The sequence below is a fragment of the Dermacentor silvarum genome, chromosome 6, assembly GCF_013339745.2.
Source record: "Dermacentor silvarum isolate Dsil-2018 chromosome 6, BIME_Dsil_1.4, whole genome shotgun sequence".
Classification (NCBI taxonomy): Eukaryota; Metazoa; Arthropoda; class Arachnida; order Ixodida; family Ixodidae; genus Dermacentor; species Dermacentor silvarum.
The window spans coordinates 121,704,015-121,724,626 of record NC_051159.1 but is presented as its reverse complement, the minus strand read 5'-3'; the positions used below and the strand labels follow the sequence as shown (position 1 = coordinate 121,724,626).

The 20,612-nt window shown below is 46.8% G+C and overlaps 1 protein-coding gene across 1 annotated transcript in view; it reads right to left on the bottom strand.

The window, feature by feature from the left end:
• LOC119456860 (Down syndrome cell adhesion molecule-like protein Dscam2) overlaps window positions 1-20,357 on the bottom strand; it is a 197,658-nt gene extending 177,301 nt beyond the window's left edge. The window contains exon 1 of the mRNA XM_037718677.2: window positions 20,201-20,357. Coding sequence (XP_037574605.1) covers window positions 20,201-20,357 — 157 coding nt within the window. The remainder of the gene's footprint in view (window positions 1-20,200) is intronic.
• Between the last annotated feature and the right edge of the window lie 255 nt (window positions 20,358-20,612).

The following is a 20,612-nucleotide window of genomic DNA, read 5'->3' as shown; positions in this document are numbered from 1 at the left end:
AAACTGTCGACGGTGCTACAGACGCCGCTTGCAGCAAAAGCGCTGATGCCATCAAAGCAAATGTTTGTTCTGAAATCGTGCGAAGCCGTCCTGTTTATACACCCTTAAGCAAGACGGCGATAAAGATGCCCTTTTGTTTATTCCGCTAATGTCGACGCATCCGAATAATAATCGTCGGCCGAGGGCGAGCATTCGAAGTGAATGAAAGAAAATCTGCGCGCACGTTGCGACCTGGGCAGCACCGCGATGATGACACGGACTCACGCCGTATTATGCTCACGCCCGGTGTAAACGACGCGAGTGCGCTTGCGAACCACGACCTGAAGTGTTGCGCGCGGTCTTCCAAGCGTTTGTTTGCATTACTCGAAAGCGGCGCCCATGGGCGCTGATTAACGTGCCCGCGCCTGCGAGCGGAGAGCAGGCGCGTGCCTCTAGCCGTAATGCAGCTGCATTTAATTACGAGGAGCGGCGAGCGGAGGAAGGGTTCCCTAAAATATATTGCCCAGTGACACGCACGCACTCTGAAGTGGGCCGGGGCGCTAGTAGTATGTAGTCTCGGCCGGCAAGAGCTGGAACCCCATTATGGCGGTGTTGGTGGTCGTCGACTCTGTATAGCGATGGCGTGACTCGTTTCTACTTTGCGTGCTCCTGAATGCGACGACGAGAAAACGGCGAGAAAAGAAAAAGAGGAGAGGGAGGTGAGAGTGTAAGTACTAAGCGCCTTTAGCACGGAGGTCCTGCTCTTCATTGCGCCCCGACAACGTGCTATTATAAGATCGGCGCTATTCACCAAGGCGCTCCCAGAGAGCTCTGAAGAATGACGAAGTGTTTGCGGAGGGTTCTCAAAATGTAGCAACTCACACGAAGGTATATATATATAAAAAACAGATGACTGAGGCAGAACAAATGCAGCTGGAACACCAAACGTCGAAGAAAAGGTGATCAAAGGGAATAAAAGAAGAGAAACGGAAAACAAAGCCGGAAAGCTATGTGGCTGGCACAAGAAGTCAAATGGTGCTCTTTATGGGAGAATCGGTACAGTTAGGTACATTTGTTCCCAACTCTTTATTAAGGACATTATGAGTACGGGGTGAACAATATTGCTAGTGTTCTTTTTTTTTTCTTTATCACGTGCGTTTTCTCATTTCTTTCTCATTTGTTCTGGTGAAAGAAATATTCCCAAATAGCGATCATTAGCGCAAGGATCGAAAACAAACTTCAATAACAATTCTGGCTGCGCTTTATGACATTGCTGTTGTAGGTTTCCACGTGACGCCGCACAACCTTACAGACTATATTATAGATTTACTTGTCGTTTCGTCGTGGTTGTGGTTACCCGCCGCGGTGACTCAGTCAGCTAAGGCGTTGCGCTGCTGAGCACGAGGTCGCGGGATCGAATCCCGGCCGCGGCGGCTGCATTTCGATGGAGGCGAAATGCAAAAACGCCCGTGTGCTTGCGTTGTAGTGCACGTTAAAGAACCCCAGGTGGTCAAAATTAATCCGGAGCCCTCCACTACAGTGTGCCTCATAATCAGAACTGGTTTTGTCACGTAAAACCCCAGAAAGAAGTCGTGGTTGTGGTTCGTCCTGCAGATGGGTTTCATGTTTTTATTGCGACAGCAATTATATGGACACTCCAAAGCGGATTTCTGCCGTCGGCGTCGTCGTCGTCGCCGTCGCCGTGAGGTTCCGTATGATGTCAACGGCGATGAAATTGTCGCCGCGCTCCGGACGCTGTATGTGCGAGTGAAAGGGCGCGAGGGACGCGCGCTTTCACGGGGAGCGAACACACGTCGGAGAGCAAACGCGTGTTCTGCGCCGTGCTCCCTGAAGGGCTGCAGAATTAAACGTCTCTTTCCTCCTTTACCATCACCATATATAGAGAGCAAACGTGACTTCTTCTATCACGCTAAATGCCGTGGGAGGATGGGAGGGAGGGAGGGAGGGAGGGGAGGCGACGTTTAGCTGCGGCACCAAATGCGTATTTATATAAAAAATCACAGCATATTCACGAAGTGAATAATGATGAATGGGCGAAGCACCGGGGGATCATTCTGGTAATCCACAGCTACGGACGAGAGATAAAGAGAGCGCTCGTCGGGAACGAACGCCCTTGTGCACCGCAGCGCCCCTAGCTGTGGACGAGAAAGAAAGAGAGCGCGCGTCGGGAACGAGAGAAAGAGAACGCGCGTCGGGAACGAACGCCCTTGTGCAACGCAGCGCACCTAGCTACGCACGAGAGAGAAAAACGCCGGAAGCGTTCTCCGGAAGCCGGAAGCTGGCTTCCGGAACCGGAAGCGGAACCGGAAGTGGCAACAGAAGCGGAAGTCGGATTCCGGTTATATTATACATATACATGTATATATGCGTATATACATGTATATACATACATACATACATACATACATACATACATACATACATACATACATAGCGGTCTCCATGCCAACCAGAGCTACGGACTTACTCCATCTAGTGAACACTTCATAAAACTACAGGTGGCTACCACTTATGCCATCTAGTGAACACTTCATAAAACTACAGGTGGCTACATACGGAGGAAGGACAGACCCACGCCCTAAGGAGCTTCGCCCCTAAAACGTTGCGAGGCGAGAAGGTGGCTAAGATTTCCGGCGCTGCTCGACGACCGTCCCATTCTGATCTCGTGGAAAGCCTCCGAGCCGCCCCCAGAGGCACCGGCAACAGTCACCAACGCCGCGCGCGTTCGGTGCGAACGCGGGCAAAACACTGACGGCGTCGACAACAGTTCTGCGCGTTGCTGATGCTGCTGCATGTCTAAGTTTATACAGCTGATAAAACCACTATCCTTACTCCGTATAGCTCTCTACTAATTTACTGTCGCAATTGATGCTTCGCCTTTCGGGCGAAACTGCGACATTTTTTTTTTTTGTCGCAACTCTACGGCCCAGTACCCACTACCCCGAATGTTTACAAACGGTTTGCTATCTACGGGAATGATTCTGCTGAATTATTCTGGAATGATTTGAAGTAATCCGAAGGGAAATATAACAAAGGCCTAACAAATCTAGGGCAATAGAACCGAAAGACGTACCCTGGTTTAAAGCATAATGACAGATCTAGAAAGTGAAGCATCTCAGGCTTGGCAGTTCACTGGGGAAATCAAGTTTATTACCTCTTTCCTGAAATACCTTTAGGACAGTAGCCGTAGTCTAGATATTGCTGGCACGATTAACAAAGAAAAATAGTCGTTCACAAAACGAAACACTGTTAGCCACCTTGCTGTGTGCTGCTGTCATGTTCCAACTGAACCGTTTTGCCATCCTTTTCCTTTTCTGTTCAGTAATATTTCCGTAAACCCTACTTTGGAGATAGTTATTGCGAACCGCTTTTTTTTCTTACCCCTACGCTTTTTCAAAACATATTTGTTGTTCTTTTAAAGCTTTGTGTTCGTCACTGATGTTGATATGACAAGATTTTTAGCAGCCAACTTTCGCATGTTTTCCCAGCTAATAACGTAAACGACGAGTAATGCGCCAGTTTCGTAAGTACATTAGCCTCTGCAAAACACTGTACACGCGGGAGGCAATATTCATATAAATAATTAATTGCGTACATGTGGGAAAGACGGCAGAAAAGAATCTACGATAGGAAGGTTGACACTGTCTGCAGACTTAAGGGTCACGAAAAGGTGTGTTTCAGCCAACAGATATAAAGGCCATATTAAAGACAAATGACAAATAATAAATAACAATGTAACAATCGAAAATTGACAGTTACAAGAAATAACGACACAATATCCAGCTATCAACGGACACATTGACATAAAAGCAGAAGCAGCGCTTAAAGCACAAACATTCAGTCAGATAATACTAAATAAAGAACAATATGAAACCTCGTCATTGCATATAAGTAAACTAGCTATTCCTTATGCTTCGGACATTAAAAAATCATTTGGCGTGAACGCCGAGCGTTTTGCACGCACATTACACAAATCGAAGACACCCTCCAGCTTCTGATTCTCCCCAAACTTCACCTGTAAACTTCATTCAAGCTCCGGCCTCACACCACAAATGGCCCGGAAACTTTTCCCGACTTACGGACCAGCGCGCACTTCTCTCCGATTTCGCAACGCGAGTGGTGCGCCGACATTACACAATAGCGCGGACACATACGAGCGCATATATACGGTATATAGGGCTATTCCGTATGAGCCGAAGTTTAAAATCGGCCCCCGAGTTTTACACGCGCTTACTTCCAGTGGCAGCGGAACGTCACGTACGGTGGCGTTGGTGCTAGCCGACGGCATTCGCAGAGACGAGGGTGCGTGGGTGATGGGGGTGCCTCTCTTTTTACTCTCTAAGAGCCCGTTGCGATTTTGTTCATGTCAAGTGCAGGTCCCCCCACCTCCCCGAGTTGCTCAACGTCGCGCTCGGATCTACCAGGCGACCGCGCCACGAGTGGGTGATTCGCCGGCCGGGAGAGGGCGCGCCTGTGCGCCTGCGAGCCGCGTATATGCAGGATCGTTAGCGAGAAGTGGGCGATTAGCGACAGTCGCGGCGACGGCAACGCCGCGTGGTGCGCGTTATGGCGTGCACTGCCGTCCTCTGCTCGCTGCTGCATATGCATGCAGTTGCGAGCAGTTTGTTGCGAGTGGCTTCGAGGCGCGCCGGGGGTTACACGGATATCGCTGTCGGCACTCGAGAAACCCGTGCACCGTGGAAAAAAAAAAAAAAAAAAAGAGGGTGGGGGGTGGGGGGAGGAGGCGGTGCTAGGAAGCGTTGAAGCTCGAGATCGCGTTGAGGAGAGCGCACGAGACGACGAGAAAAGGCTTTAATATAAAAGCTATAGAAATTGTCGGCTATACGTTGGCGAGCGCCAATCTGATCGAAGTATGCAAATGAACGTGTCACAATAATACGCAACCGTCAGAGGGTGTGCTTTTTTTTTAATTTTACGGATGTGTTTGACGCTCACTTTCTCTCGCTGAGCCAGTGTGTTGGGTTTTTGTAGGGGGGGGGGGGGTATTTAATGGTAACACTTTCCATCTTCCGATGCAAAGCTTAGTTTGATTATCTCTAAGCTTCGTATTGTAAAATTAAAAAGTAGCATGAATAAGTTGTTAATTGCCTCCTTGTGCAGTTATTAGCCTGCAATCGTCTTCCCTACGTGTCTGCGTAGGGTTGCTTTCAGCCGTAGCTTGTACTAACGCATATGTAAAAACAAACCTAACTGAAAATTCTCTCATAGTGGCAGCTAATGGCTTAAAATTATACAAAAACCGCAAATGATGCAAAATTCTTGAGCACACAATTGCAATATCATTACGAACCACCTTGGGCCTAGAAACTGTCTAATTCCCAACCTGCTTTCTGTAATGGTATATCCACCACCTCACAGCTTGTGTGACTCGCTCACAAAATCACGCTAACATTAGGCGCTTCAACGCAAGTTGACCTTTCGTTATTTGAATATATTGACAAGACCTTTATTGTATAATGTACAATAAGGCTCTAGGAAATCTACGAAATTTATAATTTCAATCCTTTATATCCTGGCGTTGCTTTATCAACCGATCTCAGTTTGTTTCTGCGGGAGTGATTCGTGCTTACTTCCACTTGGTTTCAGGTTCGCAAAAGTATCATTCTGAGGTCACTACAGGGTAGCCTACCGAGCTCAGCCTGGTTAACCTCCCTGCCAATCCCTTATGACCTCTTTCTTTTAGGCGAATTCTTTTCTTATTCTATGTGAATGACATTTCACTAGCCGTTTATCTTAGCATTATAATTAAGTTGTCTGAAGACACCAAAATCTGAAGACACTAAACAGCCTGTATTAAAAAAGAAAGCAAGAATGAAAGAAAGGAAGACAGAAAGAAAGAAAGAAAGTTGTATTGGTCGCTGCGGGGTCTTTCTCTCTTTTTTTTTGACAAAAACAAGAAGTGCCAGCCTGTCTAGAAAGCAATCGTGTTATGTATAGCTTAACATGCTCAAGCAATAATTTTACAAAATGAGTACAAAGAAGCTGCAATTAGCATATCAGATATTTGTTTTCTGGAAAAATGTCCATGATAACATCAGAGGAGCGTGAGGCGCGCCAAAGAGGACAATGATTGATGGAGTTTATCGCCTGCAAGCGGCACAAAGGTTATGATAGAGGCTGTAATGGAGCACTCTGGGTTAATTTGGACCACCTGGTGTTCTTTATCGCGCACCCCAACGTTGGCACGTGGGAAGGTTTGCATTGTGCACGAAATGCTTTGAGGTTGCCGAGGCAAGAAGACTCAAAGATAGACGAAAAAAACCAACCTGCAAGATTATTTTGACGTTTATGTTCTAAGAAAATCCTACCGGTACTCTTGTTCGATAGCATGCATCCTGTTGATTTTGCCTGATTTTGAATAAACGTCATGAAGTTATTGTCGAAATTATGTCCACGCTTTTACTATACCACGTTGTTTTCCCCTAATGCACATGACTGCATTGCGATATGATCATTTGTATCTGTAAATATTAGCCACCTCACAGATGACTGCCTGAAATAAAAATAAAGGAAACCGGGCGAGAAGAACTAAATAAACATCCACGCAATTAGCTGGCATCGTAAAAGAACACTCCTTAGACGAGGCGAACCCTCCCCCATCCCTTCTTCCGCACTTTACGTTTTCTTAAATCGTCCTGCATGTATTAACCTAACTCTCCGCCGGGTAAAAAGGGATCGTGCGAGCTATAATTATCTTCCCGCAATGAATATATACAGCGGTCGTTTTTTGTACGCAATTCCGCTTTGGTGGTTCGCACATCATTTGCGAACACGTCGGGCGTGAAATTCATTTCTTGCGCTCCTATTCGCCGTCTCTCATTCTTTTCTTGCGCGCGGTACGAGGCAGGCCTTTTCCCTCGATTCTATTCTCCGTGCCGTGTTCTTTTTTATTCCTGGTTTGGTGGGCACTGCTGAAACGCCCTCTACCTCTCTCTGCATACGTATCTCTCTCGTGTGCGTCCGTCCGTGTGTACAGTGCGTGCGCGCGTATGTGCATAAATGAAGCGCAGTTAAAACAATCTTTCAGAGGCGGCCCAGTTCATTTATCACTCGATGCGGCCCGTTGCCGCCGAGGTACGAGCGTCAAAGGTGCGAACCAGGGGCGCCTTGGGTCTACGCCCGAGACCGGAGCCTTCCATGAATCAAAGGAAGAAATAGGGCACGTTCCTACCCCCCCCCCCCCCCTTTCCGTCCCCCTCCCTTGTCGGTGACTTCGCCGTATTCAAAAATAGAGGCGAAAAGAAAGGGGGGGAATCCACAATTTACATTCATTAGCAATGCTAATTAAGTCACGTCACAGATATTCCTTGAGCTCCACTGTAATCGCTTCGTATTTTTTTTTCTATGGGCCGTTCGAACTTGTTTCCGAGCAATTTTTCGTGCTGGTTACATTCTGCAACCATAGGGCCTAGAAGGTATAAAACGATGGTCTGGAAAAAGAATTGTGACTAGAGAATGTCAGTTTTTTTTTATAAGAAGTGTTTATTTGCGGTATGGTCTTCGCGGAGATGGGGACAAGGAAATGTGCTTCGGTTCTTGCACTTTCTATATTGTTCCCTAGTTTGATTACGGTTTTTCGTTAATTGAGTGCGGAAGTGATATTTTTAGCACTTTATTAATTTCCTGTAAATTTCTGGATATTTTTGCTGGCTAGCTTTGTTTTTACTAAGCGGGCATAAGATTATGGAGGAATTTCGCGATACATAAATGTTGGACTCTCATCACAAATGGACAGAAAAAAATAATTAGCACTCGCAGTACTGAAGCATTGCATTTCTGAACGAAAGAGCAGGAACAGTCAGACAAGAAGTATTGCTTAATGGCTGGAACAAAGACAAAAACGCTGGCAAATGGTCAGCGCAATGTATTGGTTCGCTTAGTGTGATTAGTTGCGTGTTGTTTTAGTGTTTGAAAAAGTATGCAGATCCAACGCACATCTTGGAATCTACGTGAAGCGAAGAACATAAATTTAATACCGTACTAGTGGCCAGATTTGACACGCAAACAGGTAAATCTAGGTTTATCTGTAAGGTTGTGAAGTCGTAGAGCCCAGTCGAAATCGTGGTAACATGCTGGAAACGTAGCTATGGACAAGGTCGTCTGAGGTACTGCTTTTCCCGGCTGAAAGAGGACATCCAAGCCCTAGATGCTTGAGTTTGGGTGGCCGTAGAAGCCTCCTTCTCTAGATAGATTAAAAAAGAGAGTTCAAATGCAATGCGAAGTTGTGGAACCCTTTCGGATAAATTTTGTTCTTTTCTTCAGGTTTCGAGCGTGGTGACACACCAGCCATGCCGCCCTTCTGTTGAGAACAAGGTGAGTTTTCGCAGTGCTCAGCTACCGGAACGCAGGAACTCGCAGTGCGTAGAAATTTGATCTGCGTAATGGAATTACGTGTTGTGTAATTTACCCTGAAACCCTGCGCAACGTAGCTCCTCGTACACCCTCAATCATGATGTTGTATTTCTCTGACGAAGTTGTTGGGCTTCGAGGGGCACCCGGAAGTATCTCATATGCTTAATCTTCACATAGAGGTTTAATTTTTGTGGTATATGTCCCGCTAAGGCCCTTTGATACTCATAGGAATTGTACAGCAAAATGGCACCTATAAAAGCACACGGGGCCTCTTCGGTGATTTTCGCCCACGTGACCCCGAGTTACTTTATACCAGAATAACCAAGCATTCTTTTTTGAGCCATCCCTTATAATTTGGGGATTTCAAGGGTTAAGTTTGTGCCAATCACGCAGACAATTTCTGATAGACTCTGGCAGCAAGTTCATGGGAGAGGGGCCACTTATGCTTTAAAGAATAGAATATAACAATGGGGCTTAGATGTACAGGGAAACGTATATATATATATATATATTCCCCGTATACGGATGGACCATCTCTTTTGCGAACAACAGAAACGTTCTTCATATGGACGAGGCGTCCATCTCGGGATCTCGAGATGGTCGACGTGTACCGCGTATAATACCGTTGCCTACGCAGCCCACATCGGCCAGCCAGCAGATTCGGGAATCATTCAACGACAGCCTCACGCTGTGTTCCTTCCGATACCTGCACCTATTATGAAAGGGAACAAGCAGGCTCCGCGATCCATTGATAATGAGCAAGGAACTTTGAGGGCAAAAGAGTCACTTATCTTTGGAGCCTAGCTGGATGGAAAGAACGCGCGTTTAATAGAAGGCGGAATGAGCGAAAAGAAGAAAAAAAATTGAATTGAAAACGAGGACAGAGAAAGGCAATGCCTTTCCGGGCGAACATGCCGCGCGGTCGTCGTCTCTCCCTCGCGAAGCAATCTCAGCCAATGGCGCGCTTCCGTAAGCGGAACAGCTCCGGCGGAAAATTGAGACTGAGCGATGGTGGCCCTGGCCATCCCTCGACCCATAACAAAGTCTCCCAAGGGGACGAGAAAGAGGCCGCCAAGCGCACCGCCATTGTGAGCCGCAGCTGAGCACAATGGCCACCCCGCTCTGGCCCCCCGAACACACGCCCCCCTCCCCCCCACTCTCCTTTCCGCCCTCCTTCGTCATCCACCCGAGAAAAGAGGTCCGGACGCCAGGACAGCGGAGTCAGGGGCCGAGGAGGACTATACCCCTAGAGTGAATGGCGGCAGGGACCGAGGGAGCCCGATACACTTAATCGAACTCATCTGCCGAGACCAATAGCGGCTCGGTTTGCTCGTTTGTTCGCTTTCGGGAGAAAAGAAAGGGTGAACTGTCCTGAATTCTTGACACAGTAGCGAATCTAATTAACCGTGGCTCGCGTTCTGTGGAGACGAATGGTCCCGCATTAGGTTGCCGCTTGGCCTGCGCCGCATAACATTTTTTTTTTTGCTGAACTTGGGGATGCGGGCAAATGGCGATGGGGGCAGAGGAGAACTGCTCAGTGGACGGAGTTGGCGCACACCGCGAACAATCGCAGTAGGGAATGAAGTGCGTGATGAGGCAAGCGCATTTCAGTGAATACTAAGTTTTCCCATTCGTGGGTTCAACTTGACGTGCGTGGCCGGAAATGCTGGTGGTGTGCCGTGCGCTGATTTGATTGCCGCAGGAAGAAAGAGAAATAGACATAAATGCATGTCAAAATTGTCGAGTGTTAAGTCCGAGGTGAAAGCAAGTAAACGTTGAGCAAAATAAACGGTTTCTGTTTTCTTATTTGAGCAATGAGAACAGACACACCGTTGCGGAGGGCAAAGGTCTTCGATGTTTCTAAAAGTGCGTTCTCGAAAGGACGTGAGGGCACTTGAGCCTGCACTAAAATTTATTTAAGCACTCTGTAGATGCGTATCGTTATTTCTTGTGCGAAGGCGGTAGTTCGTCTACAGAGAGCCTGCGTAAATATGGTCCTACGTTTCTTGACGGCAGATTTGTACAGAATTTCTGTTCAGAAGTCGGGGATCAAGCAAATAGATTTTTCAATAATAATAATAATATATGAACAGCCTATATAGACTCTACATAGACAAGAGGACAAGTCGCTTAGAAGGCAAAGCTTTCTTCAAGGAGCCTACAGACAACCTTCAGAATCCACAATTCATTCTCGTAAGGCTGGTGTCGCCGAGTCATACGAGGGCGCTTGCGATGAGCATTTTTTGAGCGCATTTGGGAAGTGCTCTTCCTCCCCCACTAAATCGCGGCAACAAACTCTGTTGGGATGTTTATTGCTTCTAAGCCTTCATTTTACCTCATGTTGTCATCTTTAATCAATAAACAATTGATGGTCTGTGGAGAAGCCCGTGACAGAAATCTTGCCAACATTTTTTACTACATTCGAATAAATCATTCTTCCACTTAGTCTGCTCTTGCAGATGGATTCACATCTGAAAGAACCGCCCTAATGGCAGCACTGAATATACATGAGACTGTCGTACCTTGACGGACGACACTTACTTCGTCGAGTTTATGCGTATCACCCAGTGCCACGTATGCGTATCCCGCGCGACAAAGACGCTTTTATTCACTCTGAGAAACACTGGAGCCAACGAGATACTTTAATTACTTTGTACGCTCTGTGTTGTGTACGTTCTCTGCATTTTCTTTTTTTGTTTTTGTCACGTACAATGTGCGTGCCAATTTATTTCTTACGATTACCATCAGGAGTTAGCATGCTATAGGCATGCCGCAAGACAAACCTATCCGCGATTCATTAAAGAGCCCGTATCTCATTTTTCTTCACTCATTCATCCGCTGGAATGCACTATTAGGATTCGCAGAAGTCACCTCTCATTAGTATTTAGTCTGACATGATTTCAACACGCTTGATTTATTAGGAAAAGAAGAAAAACAAAAGCGCTGACCTAATGCATCCCACCGATTGGTCAGGAGGGGTTCTTCCTAACAGTTGGCGACAGTAGACGTAGATAAACGAGAGAGACCGGGGATTCGCATTTAGATTATAATAAGAGTGGATATTTAGCAGTCCCTAATTAATGAATTGTGCGAAATATCGATAGTGTCGGCTTTCAGTGCACAAATGAGGCCCATTTTCTTGCTTTCAATATACGGCGAATCTTTTCTGTCACTGAGGCTATTCGTCGCATGATCGAACGCTATTTGGAGAGAGGCCCAGTCTTCGCGCGAAAGATCAAAGCTCTAGAGCCAGAGTATTAATGAACAAAATGCAGATTAATGCAAAATATTGCCCGGTTTTCCTCTGGGTACTCCCTACCATGCATGGTCTCTTCGTAAGTGCTCAGTTTCTCAGATGAAGCCCGTTCTTTTTTTTTTATTGCGTCTTCCATGGCCTTCGCCGCTTCAGTTTCTGGTTTTGTGTAATCTTTGCCCGAGTTCCCTAATTAGTATGCATGAGATGCATTTGAATAAAAAAAACAGCTGGTAGAAATATTGTGCACTGATTTTATTAATTTTGTAGAACGGAAGTACCACGCTTATGCCAAGAGACACTGCAACATATTTGGAAGCCGGAAAGCATGATTTATGAAGTAGGCTACTAAATTTCCCCCCAATGTTATTAAATATAATAGCGGAAGAAAAAAGAGACGCGCAACATTTCGATTATTTGTTATATCGTTCCCAACAAAGAAAGAACGGCGTGGGTATTACGCCGCGATGCTTTGACATAAATTTATGGTCATAAATAGTGGAAGAACAGCTGTATAGTCTCAACTGTGCTATGTAGTAGTGCGAGAATTACCGTCACATGGAAATAAATTAATGATATCTAAAATTATTTGGCAACATATTGGTGTACTTAAAAACCAAACTTCTGCGACATTGTACAACTTAATATTTAGAAGGTGCACTCGCATCCTTATAACTTATGACAAACCGGAGTGCCTGCAGCAACAAAATTCTGTATGCATTTTCACTGTAGAATAATATATTTCGCGCTTTCCCAGGATATGACGTTTCTGGTAAATGTTATATTTTTGGTGTTTTATGTAATCTCGTCCATGTCATTCGGGTTAACTATTGCTGCGGGTTCAACGTCACCGCTGCTTTCGTCTTCTGTTTGTGCTGTTGTGCTGGCCGTCGGGAGTGAAGCACACGTGACCTGCTGGCGCAATTCATCTTGACGTTTATCGACTCCAGGTTGTAAAACTACTCAAGGAGTTCACGCTCAATAAAATTCGCAGCACTTGCCTCCGTCGTTTCTTCCCGTCCTTTGTCCCCCTGTTCCACTGCGCGCATCATCACGCGTTACCAACTAGCCCGGCCTCACATCTTCTTCCAGTACTACCAATCGAAATGGTTCTCTCGAGGCTGCAGATGCCTGAGCAGACTTGCATTATCTGGTGGATACAAGAGTTTCTATTAGGGAAACTGGCACCGTTCTCCTGTGACTGTATGTTTTCTTACTAACTGAAATAATAAAAAGAACAGCACTTTCACTTGGTAGGTGCAGAGTCTTGGTTTGAGCTAGTTGGTGTAATTCAAAGGAACGTTTACGCTGTGGATTTATTTGAACTATGTTTAGTGCGCGCTTCTCCCTGTGTACGAAAAAAAAAAGATCCGTTGACTCAGTCGGCTTGCTGGTCCGTGTTTCCGGGTTCTATATTAGTTCAGTACACTCCGTTTTTATTTTTTTTTATTTTTACGTAGTATCGGAAATCTGGTGCTCGCGAAAGTCGTCGCGAAACTGCCATTGCGGTTAAAAGGCAAAGCCTCGCATTACGCCAATGTTACGCCAACGTTACGCCAATGTCAATGGCGTAACATGTAGGTTACGCCAATTTTCCGACGCAAGTTAAAAGCAGTGCAAGATATGTTCCTCTGCGCTATATGCAAGGAATAAGTATGCAAACTTAATAAATATAGCGTTTGTGTGACCTCGATGACATCTGTGGCTCTACACACAGTATTCGTGTTTATTACGCAGGTCACTTAAATTTGAAATAAAGGGTACTACTTAGCCGCCACCGCTTGTTTTATTGCGATAGCAATTATATGGACACTCCAAGCGCATTCCTGTCGTCGCCGTCGTTGTCGTCGTTGCCGTGGGGTTGCGTATAAAGTCCGACGGCGATAAACTCCTCGCCGCGCGCCATATGCTGCATGTGCGAATGTGAAAGCGCGCAAGGGACGCGCGCTTTCACGGAGAGCGAACGCACAGCAGAGAGCAAACACGACGTCTCCGGTCCGTGCGAAAGGCCGTGGGGGGATGGGAGGGAGGGAGGGAGGGGAGGCGACGTTTAGCTGCGGCACTAAATGCGTATCTTGCGACCGGGCGCAAGGGCAACTGGCGACTCAATCCCCCATGCGGAAGCAGGAAAGCGGGAAAGCAGTGCGGGAGGGAGGGTGAGCGGTTTCTATACTATCCCAGGAACTGCGTATTTGTACTTTGCGCGGCTGAGGGCTGTCGCGCGCACCGTATCTTGAAAGCGATCTCCACAGGGCTCTGACCTTTGTATCCGCGGTGCTTTCGCCACTCAGTTTCCATTGAAGCGACAGACCACACGAACCTTCGGTCACTGCTCCTGCAGCGCTTGCACACGCCAGCGTTTTGACATCGGTTACCTGCGGTCATCGAGTGTGATCTATTCATGTTTGCTTGAGTGCGCTGACACTATGCTTGTTAATTCAGTTAGTAAGCGAATGTGTCCAAGTTTATGCAGCCCATAAAACTACTACCCTTACTCCGCATACTCTACTAGTAAATTTGCTACCGCAATTTATGGTTCACCTTTCCGGTGAAAGTGCGACTTTTTGGAACCTCCTAGCTACGACAACCCTTGAGTTCCAAAGGTTAGGCAGCTTTGTTTGTAAGTTATTGTAAGGGCATATGCCTGTAACTAATAACAAAAATAAGAGTTTGTGCAGCATTCTAACTCGACCACGCCGCCTTTCACAAAATGAACGTGCTCGCCGAGGGCACGTTCATCACCACCGCGTGTTTCTCTCCTACATGCGCTTCACCGCTGTAGCAGTGCACGGTAATCACTTAGTGTCTGTGCGAGCTGTACGGGATAACTAGCACTCTTAACCATGGAGGAAGGGAAAAAAAAGCTAGGAGGGAGTATTGCGGTATAAAACTGAGGCCTTGAAGAGTAATCATGTTACGGCAAGTTTCAGTGTCTTCCACCGTCGTGGTAGACGCGCGCTTGTACAAAAAAAAAAAAAAAAAGTCTGTCGTTTGCAGCGAAACCGATAAATGTATAGGGCTTTTAATATTTCCTTTTTCTTTCAACAACTTGGCTAAAGTTAGCTGGGAAACCCTGTATAGGTTTATGTAAACGGCGGAAGTAGCGCAATCATATCAGGAGATCGTGAAAAGGGGGCCCGCGCACAATATCACAACAGCAAGAGAGTGCGTATCCACCATTTTCAAGTTTATCAGATACCAACTATAGCCAAATTGTCTACATTGCTGAACTTCATTTCGGGAGAAAATATACACGGATTGCTTGGAAAAGCACCTAAAACAAGTTCGCATACAATAAAACCTAACGTGAACCAGCCACACTGGGCCGCGTCCACCGAGCGTGGGGTCACATGTGGCGCCGACCTCTTGAGAGAGAGAAAGCGAACGTAGCGGCTGCACGGAAAGGTAGCTTGCGACGGCTGGCTGCGTGACAAAACGCCTCCCTTCTAGTTTTCTCCCTTCCTCCATGCGTTTAACGCTAGCTTCCCGTCGACTTCAGTGCTATGTTGCCATCATTCTAGCTTAGTGGAGCTGAGCCGGACTGAACCAAAAACTGTCTTTTACAGGTAAAATCGGCTTAAAATAAATGCCGCAAGATTTCTTTAAAGGTTCCTGAATTCGACTGCTTTCTACGAAAGATGATGTCAGGCTGGGAAAGTGCCGAAAGTATATCACTTATTGACTGTTCATCAGCAACTGAGTACTTATTCAACCTTTACCGACCTGGCTGAAAGCATTAAAAGTTCGCTCGCTTCTCTGGCGAGCAGTTAAACAAGGTACGTGCTTTGCTCCTAATCCACCGGCCATACGCTCGTGGGTTTCCGCGGTGCCGCAAGTGCTGCAGGAATTGCGGAACGACGGCTCGTCCACAAGGTGGGAAACCGTAGTCGGAGGCAAAAAGCGGGCATTGCGTATACTGTTCGTCACGAGGAGATCAACGCAGTGTTATACTTTCTTCAACAAATCGCATGCCGTTTCCTGGTGCCCGAGCCGTACACTATCGTAACCCCCTCAGCGATATGCACTCTGGGACACTGCTCAAAATACCTCCGAGCCCCGAAGACGTACCCCCGGGGGAAGGAAACGCACTTTGATGCAAAAAAAAAAAAAAAAAAAGCTTCAGAACTGCAGATTCGGGAGCAGTCGAATCTCTCTCTCTCTTATAACTCTGCACTCGGCGAGGTACTTACGGTGCATTTTTCATTCTTTTTCCTTTTTTCAGTCAACCCACGTGCCTTCGGGCTCTTCTTAAGCATCGCCCCAGATGCCATTCCAGAGAGCCTCCTCGGTGATTCCGTTGAACGCCGTGGAGGATCTCTGGGGCGATTCGGCTCGGAGGAGTCGATATATATGCGCATCGCTCTATGTGCGCTCGCGAATAAAATAAGATACTCCGGACAAGGTAAAAGCAACGGGGCCGAGCGCATCGATAACTGTGTGAAAAAGGAAAAAAAAAGAGAAGAAAAAGAGGAAGTGGACTAACGTATACACATCGCTGATCTCACAGTATTTAGAAAGAAGGCATTTGGGCCGGCATATAAATCCCTTTCCCTTCTCCCCCCCTCCCCCAGTTTCCTCTCGCATGAATTTAGAGCTTCATAACTCCCGTATATCATTATTTTTTTATTTCCGGCGTAAGGCCGAAGAGAGAGAGAGCGAAAGAAATGTGTACACCCTGAATTATTTTATACTTGAGCTCGCGATCATGAAAAATGACGCTTGATAGCAGAGGTCTCTCGAGAAACAGGCAACAGCGAGGATAAAGATGGGAGATGAAGGAGAAATGGGCAGAAGAATAAGACGAAGAAAATGTGAATTCAACCCCCAAGAAATGCCTTCGCGAAAAAGCTTTTTTTAATTCTTTTTTTTTTCTAGCGACGAAGCGAGCGAGCTGAACGTAGGTGAAGTAGCAGGGACTTCCTGTGGTCTTCGAAATAAATGAGGGCAAAGATGGGAGTATGGTTCGGCCATGAAGAAGAAAGGGTGTAAAACAAAATTTATTTCTACGCGATTGGGAAAAAAAGATCAGCTTGAGAGCGAGATGCCCGCGAGTGCTGAGGCCATTCTCCCGGAGAGAGAGAGAGGGAAACGAGTTCGAGGAACGTTCGTAATGAAACCATACGTCAAATTCGACGCTTCTTAACAGTCAAGAGCAAAGAGCGCGGAAGGAAGGAAGTTATGGTCAAAATGGCGGGTGTGATGGGGCGGACAGAACGACGACGAAGTAGTAGTTGAAGGAAAATCATTTAGTAGTAGTAGTATAAGAAGACGGAGAAATACAAAATGAAGTGGGGAAGTCGAAGAAGACGCAGAAGCCGAAGCAGAAGAATGAGGGGTGGTAAATTAGGGGAAGAAGATGAAGAGCATCACCAACAAAAGAAAGAAGACAAATAGATGGACAATAAGAACTGTTGTACGGAACGGCGTTGCTGAAACTAGTTCCTTTTGGAAGGAACGGAGGAACGCCACCGTTCCGTTAAAGGGACAAAAGGCAAATATTAAGTCAATGTGGAATGTTAAAATACGATCATAGAAACCTCGAAACGGTTGTTTCGTGCCAAGAAAGGACTTATTTTATAAGAAAATTGCGTCTGAAGCGTCCGCGTACCTTTAGAGCCATTCAAATCGCCCGCCTTCCCGAGCGAGGAGTGGTGACGTCATGCTCTCAGAGTGACGTTGGGTCGCGGGTGAGAAAGCGCCGCCCACAGACGGCGCTACGATTATTTTGCGGAAAACACAGATGCACGGCCAGAAAGAAAGCCAAGAAGAGCCGACGGCAGTGCGAAAGCGGAAGGAAAAGTGTGCGCCGCATTGTAAACATGATGACCGTCGACGCTCGTCGCAGTGGACCTTGTTGACGACACTGACAACGACACATTGGCTCGAGACGCGGGGCTCAATTTCATCGATTTAAGCTCCCACGAGTGTGACATGTTGCTGAGGGCTTGCGCTGCCGGCATCGTTGCGTACTACGACGGCGGCCTCGACGCCGGCTCTTCCGAGCGCGAAAGCAGCGAGGACTCGAGCAATGCGACGTCGGGCGACGAAGTTGGTCACCGTCTGGACGTGCCGTTGCGCGGACCGTTCGGGCATCCCGCGACATCACATGGACGTGGCATTCTGTGCTGCTTGCAATTTCAAGTCCGAGTTTAGCGAACCAGTAACACCAGCGCAGCACTACGCGATATCGGAACTCCTGAAACTCGAAAGCGCATGGCGCAGAGTCCAGCGAAAACGAAACCTTTACACCAGCCATATCGTTATCAGGGGCAACGCCAAAAAGTTTTTTTTTCTAACAATCTAATAGAAGTAGACAAGTAGCATTTTCTTTCGTCTTATAATGCAACGAAATTACCTTTTTAATCCGAGTGGTTGAATACTAGTGACATAATTTTTTTTGAGGAGTGCCTTCGTCATCGGGTAAGTATACTTCCATGTCCCCGGGGAGTCTCTTATCGTTTCCTGCATTTACCTCAATGTCCCTTTAAGGGTCGGTGGAACAACTGTAACCGTAACTCGCTAGGTTTACGAAGGAACGGTAGATGGAACGGCATTCCTTCTGTAAACGTTCCACGGCATGCATTGAACAGACGTACGCACGTACGCAGCGCATCATGCAGCGCGGATGGGCGATCGCGTGAGGCGCAAAGAACTACCGCTTGCCTGTCACGTGACAATGGTGAATTTCTTTCGTGAGTTCGCCGTTTTTTTTTTTGTGACTTGTGACTGGAGACCATCAACATCCAGACAGAGCTGGCTGCGGTGACCAAACCAACCAGCGCAGATGTTGCTACCTCGTCCGCACCCGAAGATTTCTTCTCGTTCGGGAACCAAACTCTTCCAGCCGAGGCACAGGATGAGCTGTCGCGGTACCTGCTGGTACCAGTTGACTACCCGCTGTTGCAGACGAAGGACTTCGAGAGACTGAACTAACTTTTCCTCAAGTATAACACGACAACACCCTCCGACAGTACCCGACAGTACGGTGGAATGGCTCTTCAGCATTGCCAACGAAGTGGTGACGAAATAACGGGTTCGTCTGTCAGACACCAACATCGAGATGCAACTCTTGCTGAGTTCAAAAAGGGACTTTACTAAGTTACGAATATGTATTCTGGATATTTAACCCACTCATACAGTAATACTGAATCAGCATTCATTAAACGCCTTTGTACGGTTCCTTTCGATGTGGTTTCTTGTGCAAGAAATTTAAATATATTGGTACATGTCACATCTGATACGCAGTATCCTGACTGCGAATTTGAAGACCTAAGTGGGAATTGCCATATGCGTTGCACTTGTAATAGACGAGCGCCAAAGTTGCATTTAGACATGGCTGGAGTATGTCCGGTGCTCCCTGAAAAAACTTCGTCTAGGAGCGTTTCTTTGGATTCTTTTTATCTCCAGATAATCTGCTGCCAGCGATGTTCAAATTCGTATAATATACGTTTTTAAAGTGCTTAGTTTATTTCGCTTCACGATTATCCGATACTATATTTTAATTTAGAAAAATCAAATGTAACGTTAATGTAACGACACGTTCCAATGTTCGAAGTGTAACTGAAACGCGTTCCTTTCGCATTAAACGAACTTGTAACGGGGAACTCGTTACAAAGCTGGGAAGGAACGAGGAATGAGCTGTCGTTCCTGTTTTAGAGGAACGTGAACTACACTGATATTGACGCGTGTATTTGTTTATCTTTCACCGGTGGCCGCTTTTCACCGGCTACAAATGTTAAACGTTCACGCTATAGGCGCAGGACACGCCTGCATGTATCGGAAGTTTCTCGAACGTTATCGCCGCTTCTATCGGGTGTCTGTTGTCACCGACGCTTATGTAATCTGATTGCATGAGCGGCGCGAATGGTCTAGTACTTTCTGGAAGACACGCCGGCACCAGGGATTACACTGGAACCTTTGATTACTCATGTATAAAAGCCGACGCGTTTCGCCGCTGATCAGACTTCGACAATCGCCGACTGTGTTCGCCGGTATCATTCTGCTTCGAGTGCAACTTGCTTTTGTGGGCACATGTTCGCCCAATAAAAAGTCGTTTCGTCTTTCACAGTTTTGCGACTGTTTTCTTCACCGTCACTACTACGGGACAATATATCATCATCATCATAATCACCATCAGTCTATACCTATATTTATGTCCACTGCAGGACGAAGGCCTCTCCCCGTGATCTCCAATTACCCCTGTCTTGCGCTAGCTGATTCCAACTTGCGCCTGCAAATTTCCTAACTTCATCACCCCACCTATTTTTCTGCCGTCCTCGACTGCGCTTTCCTTCTCTTGGTATCCATTCTGTAACTCTAATGGTCCACCGGTTATCCATCCTACGCATTACATGGCCTGCCCAGCTCCATTTATAAATATATATATGAAAATACAGAATAGCAGCTTCCGAACGAACCGTGGGTGTGCCCAAAATCCGCCGTAGCTGCTGCTTGAAAGACGACCAATCACGGAAGTCTCTCTCTCGTGATTCAGGAACCATGTCTTGGCTACTTGAGGGACGTCAAATGGTACGTTTTTTAACCTCGATGTCTCGTTCCAGTTATTGTACTCACTGACACGATCGTAGCTGTCGAGCCAGTCTTCAACGTCCTCACCAGGCAAGCCAGAGAAGATTTCAGGATCGCGATACCGGTTGTTGGCAAAGCTGGGAGTGGGGGTGGCTAGCACTTGAACCGAGCTGGTGGACGCTGCGGGCTGGTCTTGCGACATGGCGGCCTCTTGGCGTTAGCGGCGTCTCGAACGTAGCTCCAGGAGAGATCTTGATGAGGATAGATGTCGAAGGGATCTTAAAGCACCTCCACCACTTGAAATACCACGGTCGAGACGACGCTTTATCCCAAGAAGGAAAAGTGGCACCGACGCGAAAACGAACACGAGCTGATGATTGATGGTTTTGTACAGAGGAAGATGAAGTCTGCATAAATGCGTAGCATGTATATATATATATATATATATATATATATA